The 18,494-nt window shown below is 39.4% G+C and overlaps 1 protein-coding gene across 4 annotated transcripts in view; it reads right to left on the minus strand.

The window, feature by feature from the left end:
* Window positions 1–18,494, minus strand: part of itsn1 (intersectin 1 (SH3 domain protein)) — a 121,574-nt gene that overhangs the window by 88,233 nt on the left and 14,847 nt on the right. For 2 of the 4 annotated variants that reach the window (XM_057847363.1, XM_057847366.1), the window contains exons 7-21: window positions 15,678–15,753; window positions 15,484–15,584; window positions 15,333–15,396; window positions 15,117–15,254; window positions 14,712–14,806; window positions 12,395–12,534; window positions 12,185–12,307; window positions 11,849–11,998; window positions 11,587–11,727; window positions 11,423–11,510; window positions 9,498–9,637; window positions 3,022–3,146; window positions 2,305–2,573; window positions 2,029–2,189; window positions 967–981 (exon numbers count right to left, since the gene is read on the minus strand). In XM_057847363.1, the coding sequence (XP_057703346.1) occupies window positions 967–981; window positions 2,029–2,189; window positions 2,305–2,573; window positions 3,022–3,146; window positions 9,498–9,637; window positions 11,423–11,510; window positions 11,587–11,727; window positions 11,849–11,998; window positions 12,185–12,307; window positions 12,395–12,534; window positions 14,712–14,806; window positions 15,117–15,254; window positions 15,333–15,396; window positions 15,484–15,584; window positions 15,678–15,753 (1,826 nt within the window). The remainder of the gene's footprint in view (window positions 1–966; window positions 982–2,028; window positions 2,190–2,304; window positions 2,574–3,021; window positions 3,147–9,497; window positions 9,638–11,422; window positions 11,511–11,586; window positions 11,728–11,848; window positions 11,999–12,184; window positions 12,308–12,394; window positions 12,535–14,711; window positions 14,807–15,116; window positions 15,255–15,332; window positions 15,397–15,483; window positions 15,585–15,677; window positions 15,754–18,494) is intronic. The other 2 variants (XM_057847365.1, XM_057847367.1) reach the window with 1 other exon arrangement.

Raw genomic sequence — 18,494 nt, forward strand, 5'->3', positions numbered from 1 at the left:
CTCTCTGTGTGGTAATTGTTTTGTGTCTGCTAAACGTTATTACAGTCCTTCCTTTGTGAGTGAATTCAGTCAGACAATACCTGTATGGTGAAGGCTCACATTCGAAGTGTTACAGCATTGAGAGCATTGATATCAAAAACAAAAAAAGACTTAAGTTCTCATCTCCAGAAAACTTATAAATTTCTTTAACCCTCGTGATTTTCTTTTTGTAAAGTGGAATGCTGCAGCATTTTAATTTTTGATCAATTACAATTAAATAGTTTGGAAAGAACATTTTCTCTTTCCAACTGTTTTTAAAGAACTATTGCAAAATCCGAGATAGGCAGATCAGACTTAAAAAAGCTGATGGATAATTGGCCAAAATATTGTGAATAGTGCACTCCTCCTCCTTATGTTATTCACGCTTGTATAAATTGAAAAATATTTACTGTTGACAGGCATAGAAAAGGATTTGGACCATTTTTAGGTCAGCAATGACTCTAAACGATTAATCGACCATAAAAATAACTCAGTTAATTTGATAGATTGTTGATTGGTCGCTTAATTGCTGCAGCCCCAGTCCAGGACAAAATTAGAGCACAAAAATGAATAGATGTAAACAAACATAAAAATACAAAAGCACAGGCTACATTATGAAATAGTGAGAGGGATATGGAATGATATGAAATATGTATAAAAGATTGTTTTGCACTGTGCCGTGCAATGACAAAATTGATTATATTACACTCTAATGACTAATTAGTAGGATAGAATGATTTGCTGTTTTTACAAAGAACACCTTTAAAAATAACTTAAAGGACATGCTGGTGTGTGTTGTTTTTTTTTCTTTTTAACAGGACACAGTCACAACCATATAGGATCGGTCAAGCCATTATGAAGTATTTAAATGGCGGGTGAATCCACGTGAGTGAGGATGAGCCGATTACAAAGTCCGCAACACTGGGCTCGGCTGAGCTGTGCACTTACCCATTCCCCCTTCACCTTCAGTTGGCACAGCAGAGAAGAGAGCAAAGTGTTACTCACGCACACAAACGTACCATGATATTTATACTCGTTCACACTGTCCTTGACCAAAGTCTTTAACACAAGTCATCAGCATGTGGGCACTAATATTGCATCCAACATACAATTAAAACGAATGAAATTGGCTGATTTCCCGATTTGTTTTATTATTATACATTAACGTTAACACAATACACATCCACAAGCCAAAAGATGATGACATTAAAAAATATGAACCACATTGGCCTACTTTTTCAGATTTTTCTGTTAACTCAATGGCCACCATTGATGGTGAGACAAACCAGAATTCCTCTAAAAACAAGCTACACAGTAACTGACTAACTTTAGCATTTTTTTCCCCTTGCAACACTGAATAGAAACACCAACAACTTCCTACTGTCCTAAGAGATTTAATGCCATTTCATTAATTAACACATTGGCTGTGGAACGATTGCTGTAAGCCTACCCTGTCACAAGGGACTGGACATCAATGGCACTGAAAAAAAATCATTCAATGCTAGCCAATTTAAATTAATTTGATGTCTTACATTGTCAATGGCTGTGAATGAGTAAAAAACAAAGTAGAAACTATTGTAAAACAGTCAATATCAGTAAACATAATTATTCTATGCTAGCCATCCCAATTAAAAATGATTTGATGTCTTACACTGTCAATGGCTGTGAATGAGTAAAAAACTCAAAGTAAAAAGCATCGTAAAACAGTCAATCAGAGACATCAGTTACAGTAAATTCTGCCTGTAATTCATATCGATATTGTTACCCTATTTGTTATATACTCTTTAAATTCATCATCTGATTAACTGGTTTGAGGAATCTTATTCTGCTAATTCCAAAATTAGTATTGATCTTGAAAAAATCCACATTGTTCTGGACCTAAGTATGATACAATTAGAAAAAATCCTCTGCATATAGCAGATGTTTATTGTATTAACTGATTATAACTTGATTGCTGTTTATCTGTATTTGATGTAATCCCTTTATTATAATTGTGTGCATGCGTCTTACCATGATGACGTCACCGGGAGCAATGCTGATCTCATCATGGCTACGAGCATCAAATGGGTAGAGCGCTCTGTAGTAGACCACCTTCACCACCGCCTGCTGTTGCTCAAAGCTGCTGACTGCTGCTGCCTTCTGCTCAAACAGGCTTGCCACAGGAGTATTGTCTACATGTTAAAAAAAAAAACATGAGTAATAACCAAAGAGGGAGCAATTAAACATATAGCAATTCATAAGACCAGCTTGACCGACTTTAGCTGGAGCTTTTCAGTTTACACTAACCTGTCGAAGCCCAGGGATCGGTCGGCTGGCTGAAGAGCTTGTTGAGTTTCTCCTGCATTTCCTTCTTGCCTCGGCCCTCCTCATCCTTCTCTTCCATGGACATAGCAGTCTTCCGACCCTCAGCATCCTCCTCTAGGCCTCTACGCTTCCGCTCCTCCTCCTCTTGAGTCACTCTGTTGAGCCAGGCGTGCGAAGCAGAAGCGGGGCTCGGAGGTTTCTGGCTTCCTGCGTCTTCATTCTTCCAAGCCAAAGCTTTGTCTGAGGACAACCTGAAGTTGACAAACAAGGACGCAAGTAAGTTACAACATTCAACACTTCCGTTTCGACTAATGGGTTACCCGCGAACCTTTTCTTAATCCCTGCTTATCTAAAACAGTGCTACAAATAAAAAGTATAAACATATCCAGATTTTAACCACTTCAACAGTGTCTGGTAATAATGGTGACATCTTATGGTCCATATGTGAAAAAGCCTGTCCCAGCTCTCTTGCCACATGACACTGGTAATTGCTGCCTAGTGAAATTACTTGTCTATGAACAGCAATGGATTGTTTTGATTCATTAGGATGTAAGTGAAAATAATTTATTTTAGTATTTTTGTTAAAACTATATTCACATTCCTATTTAATATTTTCAAAAACATGAGCTGCCGATCGGCTTCTCGCTTTGCAAAATTTCTTGGGGGAAAAACACTGGCGGAGGTGTATTTGAGTCCTACCTGCTTTCCTGCAACTCAGCAGATTTCCTATCAGTCGGCGTGTGTGTATGCATCATCGAGTGCGGGTCTCCTTCCACTTCTTTTAGCTTCTGCCTCTGCTGTCGGCTGTGGATCTCCCTCAGCTCCTGTTTGGCGACACGGGAGATACAGGAACCAAGAGTGGTAAGGAGGAGTGGGATAGGATTGGCTGGTTGCAATGGGTTAACAACAGCAGCAGCAGCAAGAACAGGCGGCGACAACAGCAAGATGTACAGAATTAGTTTGGGGATTCATGTGCAGTTATGACAACCGACTGTGCCACTAGAGAACTCGTCTGTCATCCAAGCAGACTAAACTTGACTAGACTGAGGAGGTAATGCATTAAAATCACCCAACAACAGCAAATGATAAGACAATGTGCCATGCATACATTCCTGAATACATACAGGATGTCCATAAAGTCTCTTTACCATTTCAAAAATTTGTTAAAAATGCAATTGATTAGATATTTTACTCAGATTTGTTCTATTGTACTCAGAGTTTATTGAAGTTTTTTTTACCTCTTTCAATACCTTTCTACATGGGCACCATTAGTTACACGAAGCACATCAAGACGGTACTTGATTTCTTGCCATGTTCGCTTTTAGCATAGCCTCATCAATTGTGGCAATGGCCTCAGCAATCCTTCGCTTAAGGTCAGTAATGTCCCTTATCTTTGTTCGATACACGATATCTTTAACATAGCCCCATAGAAAGAAGTCCAGGGGAGTGATATCTGGTGAATGTGGCGGCCAAGGAATTGGCCCATCTCTTCGAATCCATCGGTCTGGAAATGTTTGATCGAGGAACCCACGAACACGCAGCCCCCAATGTGCTGGTGCACCATCTTGCTGAAAAATGATGGTTGGTTGAAGGTCATTCAGTTGTGGTGCCACATATTCCGTTAAAAGGTCAAGGTAAACATCTGAAAAAATTGATGTCTCGAAGAAAAACACACAAATGCAGTGTGATAAAAAAAAACTTTAATAAACACTGAATGTAATAGAACAAATCTGAATAAAATATCTAATAAATTGCATTTTCAATAAATTTTTGAAATGGTAAAGAGACTTCACGGACACCCTGTATTTCAAGTCTGGTATTCCCGATTTCACCTATTGTTTTATTTATATTTTTGAAAGGGGGCAGTCTTCGTTAAAAGAAACCGCCTCTTCGCATGATTACGTGCAATGGCGGTTCCAAACGGGTGGGCTGGCTGGCCGCCTGGGGTGGCAAATTGCGGCCCATTAAATGGGGCGCATACATGCGAAGTGCACATAAGTGATTTCTACTATTATAATTGTTGGGTAGTGCTAAGTACAACTCATGCGCTTTATTCTGTGGGTCAACAGTTATTGGTTTCTTGCAAAATATTTTTTTTTTTCCTGGGGGCAAGGCGTCATTTCGCCCAGGGCACCATGTAGACTAGGAAGGTCACTGGTTATGAGTTAAGTCCAATTAGTGGTTAGTAATCTCAATGCCCAACATTTTTCATGCTAACTGCCACATTGGTAAGAACTATAATTCAAATTATTATAGGCAAAGATAACTTATGAAGGATGGTCGGTTATCCGCGGATTTTTGCAATTCAGTATTACCCTGGCAAACAGTGGAGGTCCACTTTAAATGTGACAAGCACACAGTGAAGTAAATTATAACTACCTCTGCTCTAATTGTACACGTGAGATTTAATACAAAAACATGAGATTATCGAACTCCCTCACAACTGCTTTGATACTGTCAAATTATAGTGGTCTGTGTTATCTCGATGGAGACACTAATGGGCAAAGCAGCAGAAAAAATGAAGCAGAAATGTGGCGTGAATTTTAAAAATTAAATGGTGGGAATTGTGCAATGAATGAATGAATCAAAACTTGTTTGAATTTGAATCCATTTTTGCCATGAATGAGTGAACGTCATCAACTTATACGACACCAGCGTACAACAGTTACACAGCAGACCAGGATCAGTGCATGCATGTCAAGCCTCAGCAAAGGCAACAAATCACAGCAACCTGCATTGTGTTGACACTATTGAGCTGATTCAATGGTAACGACCAAATTCCCTACATTATCTTGTAATATGACCATTGGCGCTGTGAAAAATATTTCACGAAGACAAAGGGGACATATTATGGAAAGTACTTTTTCCTTGATTATTTTTTCCTCACAAATACCCACTCATCTTGCTATCCTTTATCTACTTTAATACCCCCGCCCCACAAACTTTCATCTCCTTAAGTAAATCCTGCATTCATCAAATCTTAGATAGTTGAAAATCCGCTATTTTAATCATTAAAAAGCCAAATGCTAAGTAGTGCCTCTTTGAATTTCAGATTAGTGGCCCTTGTCACAACACCCCAGAGTCGGGTTGCGGTCATCTTAGTAACGAAATACGGACTTACTATTGCTTTTTAACTGAGAAAAACATAATATGTCTCCTTTTAAAAAACGTAACTACTGGACATTTAGGATTCTCATCAATGAGGCCGCATCCCAGTCGCACTACCACCTCAGTCCAGCAGCGGCAGTGTGCTCTACCTGTCTCCCTCTCTGCTCGTCGTCAAGCTGTCGTCGCAGGGCTTCTATCCTGGCACAGTGGCTGGCATAGAACTCACACAGAGACTGGCATGGGCAATGGAGCAAAAAAGGGATAGAGTGCGGAAGGGGGAATAAATAAAGGAGTAGAAAACAGAAGGGTTCATTATGCAAATCTCAGAATTATGACGAGGGGGGTGTCAATGGAAGAGGAGTTACGATGCCAGATACAAGCAGTGTGGCAATGCGGTGGGGTTGAGGGGGAGTCAAAGGAAGACGGAGGGAAGCCAGGTCAAAGGTTATCCTATTTACTTCACAACAGCATGGTGGCTGCTGTGAAGCTCTACTGGCGACATCAATCCACATCTATGTGTGAATATATTTCCCTCATTTGATTAGCCATTACAAAAATTGTAATTTACTGTGATGCTTTCCTTCCTCTATTGCAACTCAACTAAACATCCCTCTGACCTGACTGAACATTTTGGCACTAAATGCACTATTGCCTCCATCTCCCTCTCTCAGATGGTGAAACTTACGACGAATTCTTGAGCAACAAGCATTAATATGCCTCACACCAACACATACACGTCAATATAAATATGCAAGGAAACAAACACCACACAAAGAAAATATACAAGAATGTTTAGCCCAGGGGTCTCCAAACTGTTCCACAAAGGGCTGCAGGATTTCATACCAAACAAACGAGATGACACCTTTTCACCAATTTGGTGTTTTACAAGTGTAATCAGTTGGTTGAAATCATGAGATAAAGATTTTAGCAGAAGCCTCCTTGGTCAAACTGTCTGTGCTGGATCGGGTAGAACAAATAACCAGGACCCTACAGCGGCCCTTAACGACCGGTTTGGAGAACCCTGATTTACCCAAATACAGCATAATGTGTTTTAATGTTTCAATAAGTACAGTGTTATGAAAAAGTATCTGAACCTTTTGGAATTTTTCACATTTCTGCATAAAATTACCATCAAACGTGATCTGATCTTTGTCAAAATCACACAGATGAAAAAAAAAATGCTTTAACTAAAACCACCGAAACATTTATAGATTTTCATATTTTAATGAGGATAGCATGCAAACAATGACAGAAGGGTGAAAAACAAGTAAGTAACTACTCTGCCTAAGGAGACCGAAAGAGCAACTGAAAACAATTTTTACCAAACAATGTCAGGTGTGTGCCCAATCACTGATGAGTGGTTTAAAGCTGCCTTGCCAACTATAAAAACACACCTTGTAAAAATAAAAAGAGCTGCCTGAAGACCTGCGTTCTAGGATTTTTGATTTGTAGAAAGCTGGGAAAGGATACAAAACCATCAAACGGAGAGAGTTTGGCACTGTTGCTTCTCTCCCACGGAGTGGCCGTCCACCAAAGATGATGCCAAGAGTTCAGTGCAAAATACTCAGAGAGGTAAAGAACCCAAGAGTGTCTGCTAAAGACTTAAAAAAAATCACTGGCACAGTCCAATATCTATGTGCACACATCAACTATATGTAAAACTATGGCCAAGAATGGTGTTCATGGGAGGACTCCATGGAGGAAGCCACTGCTTTCTAAAAAAACGTTGTTGCTTGTTTAATGTTTGCAAAAAGGCACTTGGACACTCTACAGACCTTTTGGCAAACTATTTTGTGGACTGATGAAACCAAAGTTGAATTGTTTGGGAGTAACACACGTCATGTGTTCAGGAAAAATGGAACAGCTCACCAAAATCAACACCTCGTCTCCACCGTGAAGCAGGGTGGAGGGAGCGTCATGATTTGGGGCTGTTTTGCTACCTCAGGGCCTGGACAACTTGCAATCATTAATTGAAAAATGAATTCAAAAGTTTATCAGGATGTTTTGCAGGAAAACCTGAGGCCGTCTGTTAGACAGTTGAATCTACAAAGAGGATGAATGTTGCAACAAAACAATGATCCAAAACACAGAGGTAAATCAACTTCAGAATGGTTTCAGAAGAACAAAATACACGTTTTAAAGTGGCCAAGTCAAAGTCCAGACTTAAACCCCATTGAAATGCTGTGGTGTGACCTAAAGACAGCGATTCATGCCAGACATCCCAGGAATCTGACTGAACTACAGCAGTTTTGTAGAGAATGGGCCAAGATTAGTCCTGATCAATGTGCCAGACTGATCTGCAGCTACAGATAGTGTTTGGTTGACGTTATTGCTGCCAAAGGGGGGGGGGGGGGGGGGGGGCGTTACAAAATATTAAATCTGATGGTTCTCTTACTTATTTTCCCCCCTTCTGTCATTGTTTGCATGCTATCCTCATTAAAATATGAAAACCTATAAATGTTTGGGTGGTTTTAGTTAAAGCAGACAGTTCTTTTCATCCGTGTGATTTTGACAAAGATCAGATCAGATTTGATGGTCATTTTATGCAAAAATGAGAGAAATTCCAAAAGGTTCAAATATTTTTTCAGACCACTGTATATGCTATAACAGATGTTTTTTAACAACACACGGGCTATGCTAAAGCATAAAGAAAACAACATTGGGACTCTAAAAACCAGTACAATAATGAATGCTTGACCGACACCAGAAGCCAAAAAATTAGCCTATTTGGTTTGTTTTTTGCTGGTATGCAATAGTAGGCAATTACTACATACTAAACACTTATACTACAGGGGGAAAAAAACTAAGTGTTGTTGGGGGGCATAACCTGAGTGTATTTCTGTTTTTATCAAACATTTGACTTAATTTTCTTAGTATTAACATTTTTATGAACCCTTGGAATCCTAAGATCACACCAGCGTGATCAATCAGATGAAGTCAAATGTCGCAAAAAGAAAATAATAATAACACACTAATAATAACCAACTAAAAATAAACTATTTTACAAAGGTCTCCCATCAAAATGTGGACAAAAGCTCTACCAGTTTATATTTGGCACTGATAGACAACGGAAAACCAGATATATGATTGTTTTAATTTGATGATGGAAAATGTTTATCCATGCATCAGTGTACACTCGACACTCATGCTCTTGGGACGATACAACTGACACTTAATTTCCGTATATTTTTTCCAGTCTGAATTAGATTGTATAGGTGTTTACTTAGGGCTAATATGGTAAAGTAATAAATTATGGTGTAACAATAGCAGTTGATATATATGATGTTGTGTTGAGGAAAAAATGTACCAAGCAAGATACTGAGGGCATGTTAAATATTTGTACATAATAAATACAGACAAAAAGACAAAAACACTATGAAAGGCTCAGGACCTTAATAGTTAATTTATAGTTTCAGTAATTTATAAAGAAAATATGTAATAAAATAATTTCATTAAATTAAATATTATTGTACTTGAGATCTGGTGTCCACACGTGAGGCCTCCATGACCCAAAATGTGATGTCCAACTCTGTGGGCGCCAGGTCTTTAGGAGGTCCCCCCTCCCCCCACTTACCCTATGAGGGTTTAAGAACTTTCTAGGAATACTTAGGAAAGAGTCTCATTGCAATCTAACTAAATACTAGCATGAGTCACGCATGACCAATCTTAACAAAAGATTTCAATTTGTTTCCTATAATCCTTTATGGGCAGCAATATTTGAAGGAAGAGTCCACCTATAAATTTTATGGACTTCACAGCAATTGAAAAGCTGTTGAACAGTGATGTTGTTATGAAAAGTGGATTCAGATATATTTCAAGCAACGTTGTCGTTTTCTATGATCAAGGGGAAGTACCTTTCCATATCGCCTTGAATGGCTTATATACAAAGGTTGAGACAACAATGGTACAAAAGTCAAATTTATCTTTACAATTGAGATGTTTTGCTGCAGATTTTCCTGATTGGTTAAACACGACATATAAAGTATTGTAGAATGTGTCATGTGTAATCATTTATTCTTTTAAAAGACCATTTGTTATTATTAATGCATCAATTTGGCTCTGACTACCTTCAACTGAGTGTTGAAAGCATCGATCTCCAGCAGCTTGGCCCTCGTTTCCCTCTCCACTGTGTCAAGTTGCTCTTTAAGCTGCTGTCTACTCGACTCCTTTTGATCCACAGCCTTCTGTAGTGATGACAGGCTGTCACCTGCACACAGAATAAAGTTGAAATTAGCTTTACACGGTAATATAAAGTGCTTACACTAACACCCACAAAAAGGTTTCGAGTAAGATCAACCAGTGTGTGCTGTCATATTTGAATAAACTTTCGTAAATTTCAGGGGGTTCTTTTTTTGTTACCTCTGCCTGTAGGTGAAACATAGGGAAGGCGGGGGTTATTTGTTCGGTTCCGTACATCTGTTTGTATGTTCAAGATAACTAAACAAAGAATTAAAGGGGTAAATTTAACTTTTATGGGCTTTTAATCATGCTACATGGTCATTTCCTGGTTAAAAACAAAGTCCGAGAGGTTTTTTGACCAATCATTTATGACTACAAGTGTGACAAAAAATGCTCACAGGAGCTTAATTAAAAAAATGACGTATTTATAAAATGTATATTTTGATGCAAAGGAGTGTTTCCCCTTTTCACACTTCCATATCATCAGAAATTGCTTGACTTGGAAACGAAAGTAAACAGGAGGCTTTAGAGAAAGCGAGGGTGACGAGTTTTTCAAAGAGACAGTCCCATTTCCAGCTGTTTGAGACAGCCGTGATGCAAAGACAAGTTAAAATTGTGTAGGAAATATACACAATGTATCACAAAAGTGAGTACTGCAGCTCAGTTTCAGGGTGTTGGTAATCTTGTAGCCTTAGCCATCTTCATGTAGCGCAACAATACGTCTTTTAAGATCCTCAGAGAGTTCTTTGCCATGTGGTGCAATGCTGGAACTTTCAGAGACCAGTATGAGAGAGTGTGAGAGCTGCACTACAAATTTGAACACACCTGCTCCCTATTCACACCTGGACATAGTAACACCAACAGGTCACATGAGATTTTGGAGGGAAAATGACAAGCAATACTCAATTTGGACATTTAGGGATGTAGTTTCTAAAGGGTGTACTCACTTTTGTTCAATCTAATTTTTTTTTTTTTTTTTTTTTTTTTTTTTTACTAATTTAGCAATGAAATTTTTGTTGACACTTATTCACAAAAGCATTTTGGAACACTTAAATTCTTTATTAAAGTACAGATAAACATTTAAATAAAAATAATTATTCACAAATAAACAATGAGGTCAAATGCTGATAGCATTTACCAGTGCAAAAGAATGGAATATAAACAGATTCAGAACAATGACTTCGCCTTACCAACATTATTTGAAACAATTCTTAAAAAAACTTATCAAGCATTATTATTATTATAGTATACTACTATATATAATAGTATGATAATAATTATAACAATTATTCATTGCCAATCATATTTTTCAAAGGGTGTCATTTTAAAGCTATTCTTAGTGTAGAATCTAAATTCTCTAGTATTATAGTATTTACATATTATAGTATTAATTCTGAAGAATGAGGGATTAACTCCAGAAATCGTTATTTATATGCCTGAAAAAATCAACTAAAGGTAAAATTGCTCCTTGAATGTGCTGCAGAATTGTACGATATGCCTAAAATAGACGATACCCCACCTTTAAGTGATATTATCAAATTTGCGTTATATGTTAGTAATACGAAATGAAAGAGGTGATTATATTTCAGGGTAATGACATCAAAGGTCAGAGGGTCAGAAAAGGAAGTTTGTAATGAACAGGCTATTCTGTTATCAAGTTAACTCAAATTTGCAGAGTAGTTGATGAGAAAAGAAAGAGTGACAAATTTTGGGGCATGAGGGCAAATGTAGGGTGCCCACTCTATCAAATATGGTGATTCTTTGAATTTGGGTCTGCTTTCAAAGTCCTCCTCCAGTTAAAAATATTACTCACGTTGCAAGCTGTTTTGTTGAACCTGTTTTAGCTGATCATTGAGACTCTGCTTGTCAGGAATTAGACTGCCAAGCCAATGCTGGGAGTCCTGCGGTGACAAAAACATGTGTTAAATGACGTATCCCAAAGAAGAAAAAGAAATGAAGGGATGCTTTTGTGCATACTTGGAGCTGTTGTTGCAACATCGTGATTTCAGCGATGCGCGTCTCCCTTGTTTGATTGGTCTGCTCCACTTCCCTGCGCTGAGCTGACAGACGAAAGCGGACATCTTTCAGTTTGCCCTCCAACTGACTCTTTTTGTCATTCTGTGATGTGGAATGAAGCAAATAACAGCATTTCTGTAAAAAAAGCTTTTAGGCTAAAGGCACACTTCCTAGGCACTAATTTGCATTTGGCCAAAGTGTCATCTCTTGGTTTTGGGATTACCAGAGCCTCCAGTTCGAACTCGAGGGTCTTCTTGCGGGCTTTGAGCAGAACAATACTCTCTTGCTCTCGGTTCCTCTGAGTCAGAAGCTCCTGACGACGCTGGCGCTCCCACTCCAGCTGCCTTTGCCGCTCCAGCTCACGCTTAGCAGCCTGAATGAAGCAGAAGAAAGAGTGAAGCGGAGATTCCCAACTATATTAAAGTGCAAGTCACGCAGATGCATCTCTATAAAGTCTGTCATTTAGAGTAACGGTTATATCATACTTTTGACTGGTATCAGAAACCCTGCATCAGAGTTGACAAAATAACACTCACAAGGTGCTTTGGTTCAATCTAACCTCTCTCCTCTCGATTTCTTTGCGTCTCTCCTCTTCTCTCTGCCTCTCCAGCTCCCTCTGCTTCTCCAGTTGTTTCTCCAACTCCTGTTGCCGCCTCCTCTCTTGCTCCAACCTCTCACGCTCCTGACAAACACACACAAAAGAAAACGGCACATTTCCTCCTGTTTCATCTACCTCAAGGTTCTGTTTCGTGTGGTTCGCAAGACCGACCTTCCGCTCCTGTTCTTCCCTCTCCAGCGCCGCTAGTCTCTCCTGTTCTTTTCTCTGCTGCTCCTGCAAGGCCTGACGTCGCTTCTCTAGTTCCAAGTTTCCTCGCTCAAAATTCTCCCGCTTCTTATCCTCGAAGGTGACTGTAGGGGAGGCAAGAACAAAGTCAATACAAGTATATTACGGTGATGGAACAGTACAATAAACATCTTTTTGTAGGATAAAGACATAGGATATTTTATATATTAAACTGTCAAAACAAAATTGTAAGGCTACTTCTTTAAGTGTATCTCAATGGTGGAACATGTGATAACACTGTTCCCTTGTTGGCACCGTTTCATTTCACAATTACAATCAAGTTGTGAGTCTGACCCACTTTTTGAGGAACTTTGAATAGTATATAAATAGGCACCAAATACTTCACTACACATGTAGTGTTACAACCCAAGCGATGTGTTTCTTTGATGTGCCTTTTAATAAAATCCAAAACTGACACATTAAATATATAAAAAAAATTGTATCTCTGTGATTAAGTTCCACTCACACTGCGGTGGTGAACCTAAATTTTTACAAAAGTCGTGGTCACAAAGTGGGGTACGAGTACCAGCAGTGGTATACCGGCTTTTTCTACTGGTACGTGAAATATTGACTGAATTAGTTGTTCAAACAATCTTTTTTTAAAGTGACTACATTGTATTACTGGTCATCATGTAAAGTTTTGTTGTAATAAACCACAAAAGATTCACACTGAATTAGAGCCGGGCGGTATACCGAAAATTTACCATTACAAGAATTCTTCACGATGACCGACGTAATCTTGACCATGTCGGGAAAATCGGTAATTTAATAAAACAAGAAAATACAGTCTTTTCATCCCACTTTGACTCTGTGTTGTTCGGCTATGTTAATTTCCCTTTAAGAAAGCAGACAGTGTGCTTACGTACGAAGTCACGTGGTTATTAGGAAGTCAGCCAAACAGAAGCCTGGTAGGCTATCGCTAGCGGCTATCGCTAGCGGCTAACACTACAAGCAAACGTGATGGGGTGTGGCTTAAGGGAGCTTCAGCAAATTTTTACCCGACATTAAGTACACTCTTGGCGTCATCCAGACGGGCTTTCACCCGCTGTCCTATCTGGTTCTCACGATTTGAGGAGATGGTGTTTTCAGTGCTTTCCACTGGTAGCAGGGCCACAGGCTAACGCTGGCTGCTAATGCTACAAATGAATGTGATGGAGTCGGATAGCGGCTCTAACCTTGTCAAAATGGCTGAACTTAATGAGTGGATTGGGCACGGACTACAACTAGCAATTAGTATGTCGCGTTGTTTGTATCTCTCTGATGATTTCTCTGATAGCTTTTATGATGGTAAAGCATTCAGCATAAATTACAATACAACAGTGAAACCTATAATATGACCGTGTAATGGCCACAGCTATTTTTCTGTATGTGCTTGTTTCATTCTTTGTCATTACTGCCATCATAAAATCTTAAATGTTTCATTGGCATCAGAGCAATATAGCTTTAATATGTGTGTGTCTGTGTGGGGGGTGCGTATGTGCGTGCATGTATCAAAAATGCTGTGGGGGGAAAAAAACCTGAAACCTTGAAGCAGAGGTTGCTTTAGACTTTTTCGTTGTCTGTCATTTTGACTGACAGGGTCATAAAAATCCGGTCATAATCTATTTTTACCCGTCACTTAAATTTTTAAAATGATGATAATGACATTGTGGTGACCCTTTGTTTGGCATAACTCACCTTCATTCATCGTTATCGAGGTATATCTGCTCAATTTACCGTGATACGTACTTAAGGCCATATCGCCCAGCCCTAAAGTGAATGTTTAAGAACAGGTTTTTTTCAAATATCGAGTACCAATTACCACGTCTAAAACAATTTGATCAAAATTTTAATTACATCCCCATATCATTTTTCCCTAAAATCTAATTGCAGTGTAAAATGTGGCTTATAAAAATGGAAAATTCTGCCTATTACACTAACATTAACTCATTGACTGCCATTGATGGTGACAGATGTCCAACTGATTTGAACTGGGAGGACTTACAGTGAATGTTTTTGTTTCAGTGCTGGCAGCAACAACTTCTCAATAATAGATATAATTTATTAATAATTTGCCGCCAGCCTTCTCAGTCAAAATGGATTGAACGTCTAGTGCCGTCAATTACAGAAAAAAGTTCATGTTGGCCCTATGGTGGTACACGGACAGACAAGTATTCTTTGAGGTGGTTCCTGCTGTACAATGTTTGAAAATTAAGTTTAAAAATCTGTAAGGCAAGTGGAGAATACGACGACATTCTCTTACCTGGGAGTTTCTTGTCCTGGTTGTTCTCTACTTCCTCCTCCGCCTCCTCGGGAACACTCTTCTGATCGGACTGTACGCTGTCACTTCGTACACGCCTGAAACAAGACAAAGGAGAGTGGTGTTGGCTTCCAATAACACACAATAGTCATAATTTCAAAATTCTGTCAAATTAACATTTTTTCCAATAACAACATGATGGGCCCCCAGTGGGCTTCTCTACCAACATTCTTTGCATGTTTTCTGGGGGAAAGAAACCTATTTAAAATGGGACAGGAACAGGGAAAAGAGCCCAGAGATTTTGATGGTAAGACACAAAAAAGTTAGGAAACTGTTATAAGTCACTGTTACAATGTCACTGGAGCCAAAAACTTTGAGAAAACTTGTCAAAAATGGTCTGACATGCACCTGAATGTAGGAGGGATGTAATCGGGGGGCAGCACAGGGGGCAGAGGCAGTCCAGACATGGCCATGTCGATGAGGTGCATGGCCAAGATAAATTCCTCAGCTGTTAGCTTCCCATCTTGGTCAATATCTGACAGACTCCTGTCAAAGAAGACATTTCACGCTTGAATTATTAGTGGGCCAAGTTTGAATTAAACAGTACAATTGTGAGGTAGAGACCATATTGATGCCAGCTGGCCTTGAGGAAGACTGGACTGCATGAGAATGGTGCGCGCCTGCGGACCTGCACAACGCAAAAAAGGGGAAATGTCAATCAACGGACATGCTTAAGGTACGTGAAGGACATTTTTGAAGGAGCGGGTGAGCGTACCAGTCAGGTGGCCGCTCATCATCTTGTCATGCGAGTTAAACAATTGCCTGTACTTGAGCCTTGACGACTGAGGGACGGCCCAGTCGACGGGAGTCTGACCACTGTGAATACCAACAAATGACATGACATATAACATTCTTATTATTCCATATGTACCACACGGTAAATGCAGTCGGATTCTTGTAGCGACATACCTGGTGGCATCAAACGACGGACCCTTCTGCAATTTAGTGCTGGAACGGTTAAAGTGGGCCTTGTTGATCGAAGAACCTATGGATGTTGGAAAAAGATAAAATATTATGCATAAATATTAATAAAATGTTGCGAGATGTTTTAACTCATTCAGTGACAAAGGGGGTGCACCGATCACAATTTTTTCAAAAGCCTGACCTATTTGGCAGTCCTGATTTTTTTGGGAAAGAAAAGTTAAGGTATTGTAACGATGACAATTAGTAACCCGTTAAGTTAGGTTGCAATTCTTTATTTTGAAAACTCGTCGAACAACACACGACTGCTGCCTCTAGCAGCCGACGCACACACACAGACAAACCCGCAACAACAACGACAGCACGTCTCCTGCTCTTCCGCACCTCCCTTACCTGTAAGTCACGCGCTGTATCATAACCCGATTCGTTAAAATATGGTATTTAAACTTGGAAAACTGTGTATTTCTTTATAAATATTTCAGTTTAATATGTGGGCACACGCGGCTTATAGGCAGGAGAGGCTTATGTATGTACAAAATGCTTTTTCCTTTAAAAATGTACTGGGTGAGGCTTTTAATCCGGGGCGCTCAATGGTCCGGAAATTACGGTACCTTTTCTTTCAAGACAGCAAAATTATATCTTCCTATACTAAAAAATAAAATAAAATGCGGCAGTATTTTGCTTTACAAATAGAGAATCACAAGGTGTACGGGAATTGATATATTAGTTTTCTGCTGAAGAGAACTACTAAATGACGTATATCGGGTCTTTAAGTCTTTATTTTTTTCGAATCTTTATACCTTTTAATGCTGGAACAGTCAGTCTGAATGTGAGCGAAAAGTGAGCATTAAAGTGCCTGTGACACGAAAAAGCATGTTTATTTCATAATACATGCGGTATTTTATGCTCCTGAATGATATGGACCGCTTGGATGTGTGTGGAAGCGATCGCTATATTTATTTAGTTTTTTGAATCCCGCGCCAGGAAAATGAGTGACTTCCGGCTTCGGTCTTGCATTGAGGAGGAGGGCGCTGTGACGTGTACGGTAGAAGACGTCCTCTTCACTATACAGCGTACTGTTGTGTATGGGGACGAATGATTCAGCTGATTTTGCGGATTAATACGTTTATTTTTCGCATCACGCCAGCCAAACGGCTGCAGAAAAATCATTCTGTATGAGGGAGAGGCGTATGTGCCTTTTTGGAGTTTCAAAAGGTTCCCATTCACCGTGGATATTTACTGTGGGACCATTGGACTTACGAGGAAGTGAGTAAACATCTTGTTTTGTATTATGTCAAATATGAATACAGCGATTACAAAGTCAACACTACAAACTTCCTTTAAATGAAGGACTACTTACGTTTGATCATTGATAGGCATGTAAAAAGCTGTCCTAATGGTCATTAGCAGCAGCCCGTTAGCTGCACAACAACTCCAGCCACCCTCCTCCGGGGAACGAACTGTAAATTGCTCTCCGCCGGGCGGTTTGCCGATCCGCAACGACAATAGACAACCGGGTCGTCATGTCAAATAATCCAGGATAGTTATGTGTGATTTTCCGCTTTGAAGACTATGAAACATCACTCGGTTTGGGTTAGCATGTCGGCTAGCTGTCACGCCTTCTGGTTTGTTTACATTCTCCGAAGCCGGGGAAGGGAAATGACATATGTCCGATTTAGGTGTCATAAAATATAGTTCGGGAGGTGCGACAGTAAAGGTGAAGTCGACAGTTTTGACCATTATGGAGTAATTTTGCCATGTCGTCCTGAATAAATGCATTTTTATTATTTCATATTCAATTCAGCACAAGACTGTTATTTGTCATGTCCATGCCATTTATTTAGCAATTGGGGAAAATACTTGGATAAAAAGAATATCCTGTAAAAATATTGAAGTAAAGAGACAGAAACAATGACATTTTGCCGCTCTCTTTGTCGCGTTTTCCTCATTGTGAATAGTTCCCCCTCGACGGGCTGACTGGTCCTTCTCAAGCCATTTATATAGCTATTGGGGAAAAATACTTGGATAAAAAGAATATCCTGTAAAAATATTGAAGTAAAGAGACAGAAACAATGACATTTTGCTGCTCTCTTCGTCGCGTTTTCCTCGTTCTGAATAGTTCTCCCTCGACGGGCTGACTGGTCCTTCTCAAGCCATTTATATTGCTATTGGGGAAAAATACTTGGATAAAAAGAATATCCTGTAAAAATATTGGAGTAGAGAGACTGAAACAATGACATTTGGCGGCTTTCTTCGTCGCGTTTTCCTCGTTCTGAATAATTCCCCCTCAATGGGCTGAATAGTAAAATCGATGAGGCCAGTCTACCGCTGACGTCATCCACCTGTTGGGGACGCCAAAGCCCTATAATGGTAGGCGTGGCTAACTGGCAGATTAAAAGGCTAATTTCTCGTCATCTGTGCTTTGCTAAATTGTTGTATATAGTCGAATCGTCTCAAAATATGATTCTAATTCACATAATAATGCCATTTAAGACTTTTTTTCTCGTGTCGTATGCTCTTTAACTGAACAACAAGTATTCTCTGACTGAGATCAGTCACAAGGGAAAGACAGTAATGAGGCTATTTATCGGCCACAACTCAATTACCACTGAGTGACTACGGTATATGGAACATCAAGACAAATTTCACTCCTTCCTAGTGAAGTAGCAAAGAGCGGCACACTTTACTTAGGTAAATAAACATTATATTGGGGTCACAAAGTATGAAAATACACAGTTTATGCACTATGCACTGTCTAAAATATGACACACACTGTATGTGTAAACACACACTTAGGCAAGGTTC

The sequence above is a fragment of the Corythoichthys intestinalis genome, chromosome 10 (assembly GCF_030265065.1).
Source record: "Corythoichthys intestinalis isolate RoL2023-P3 chromosome 10, ASM3026506v1, whole genome shotgun sequence".
Lineage (NCBI taxonomy): Eukaryota > Metazoa > Chordata > Actinopteri > Syngnathiformes > Syngnathidae > Corythoichthys > Corythoichthys intestinalis.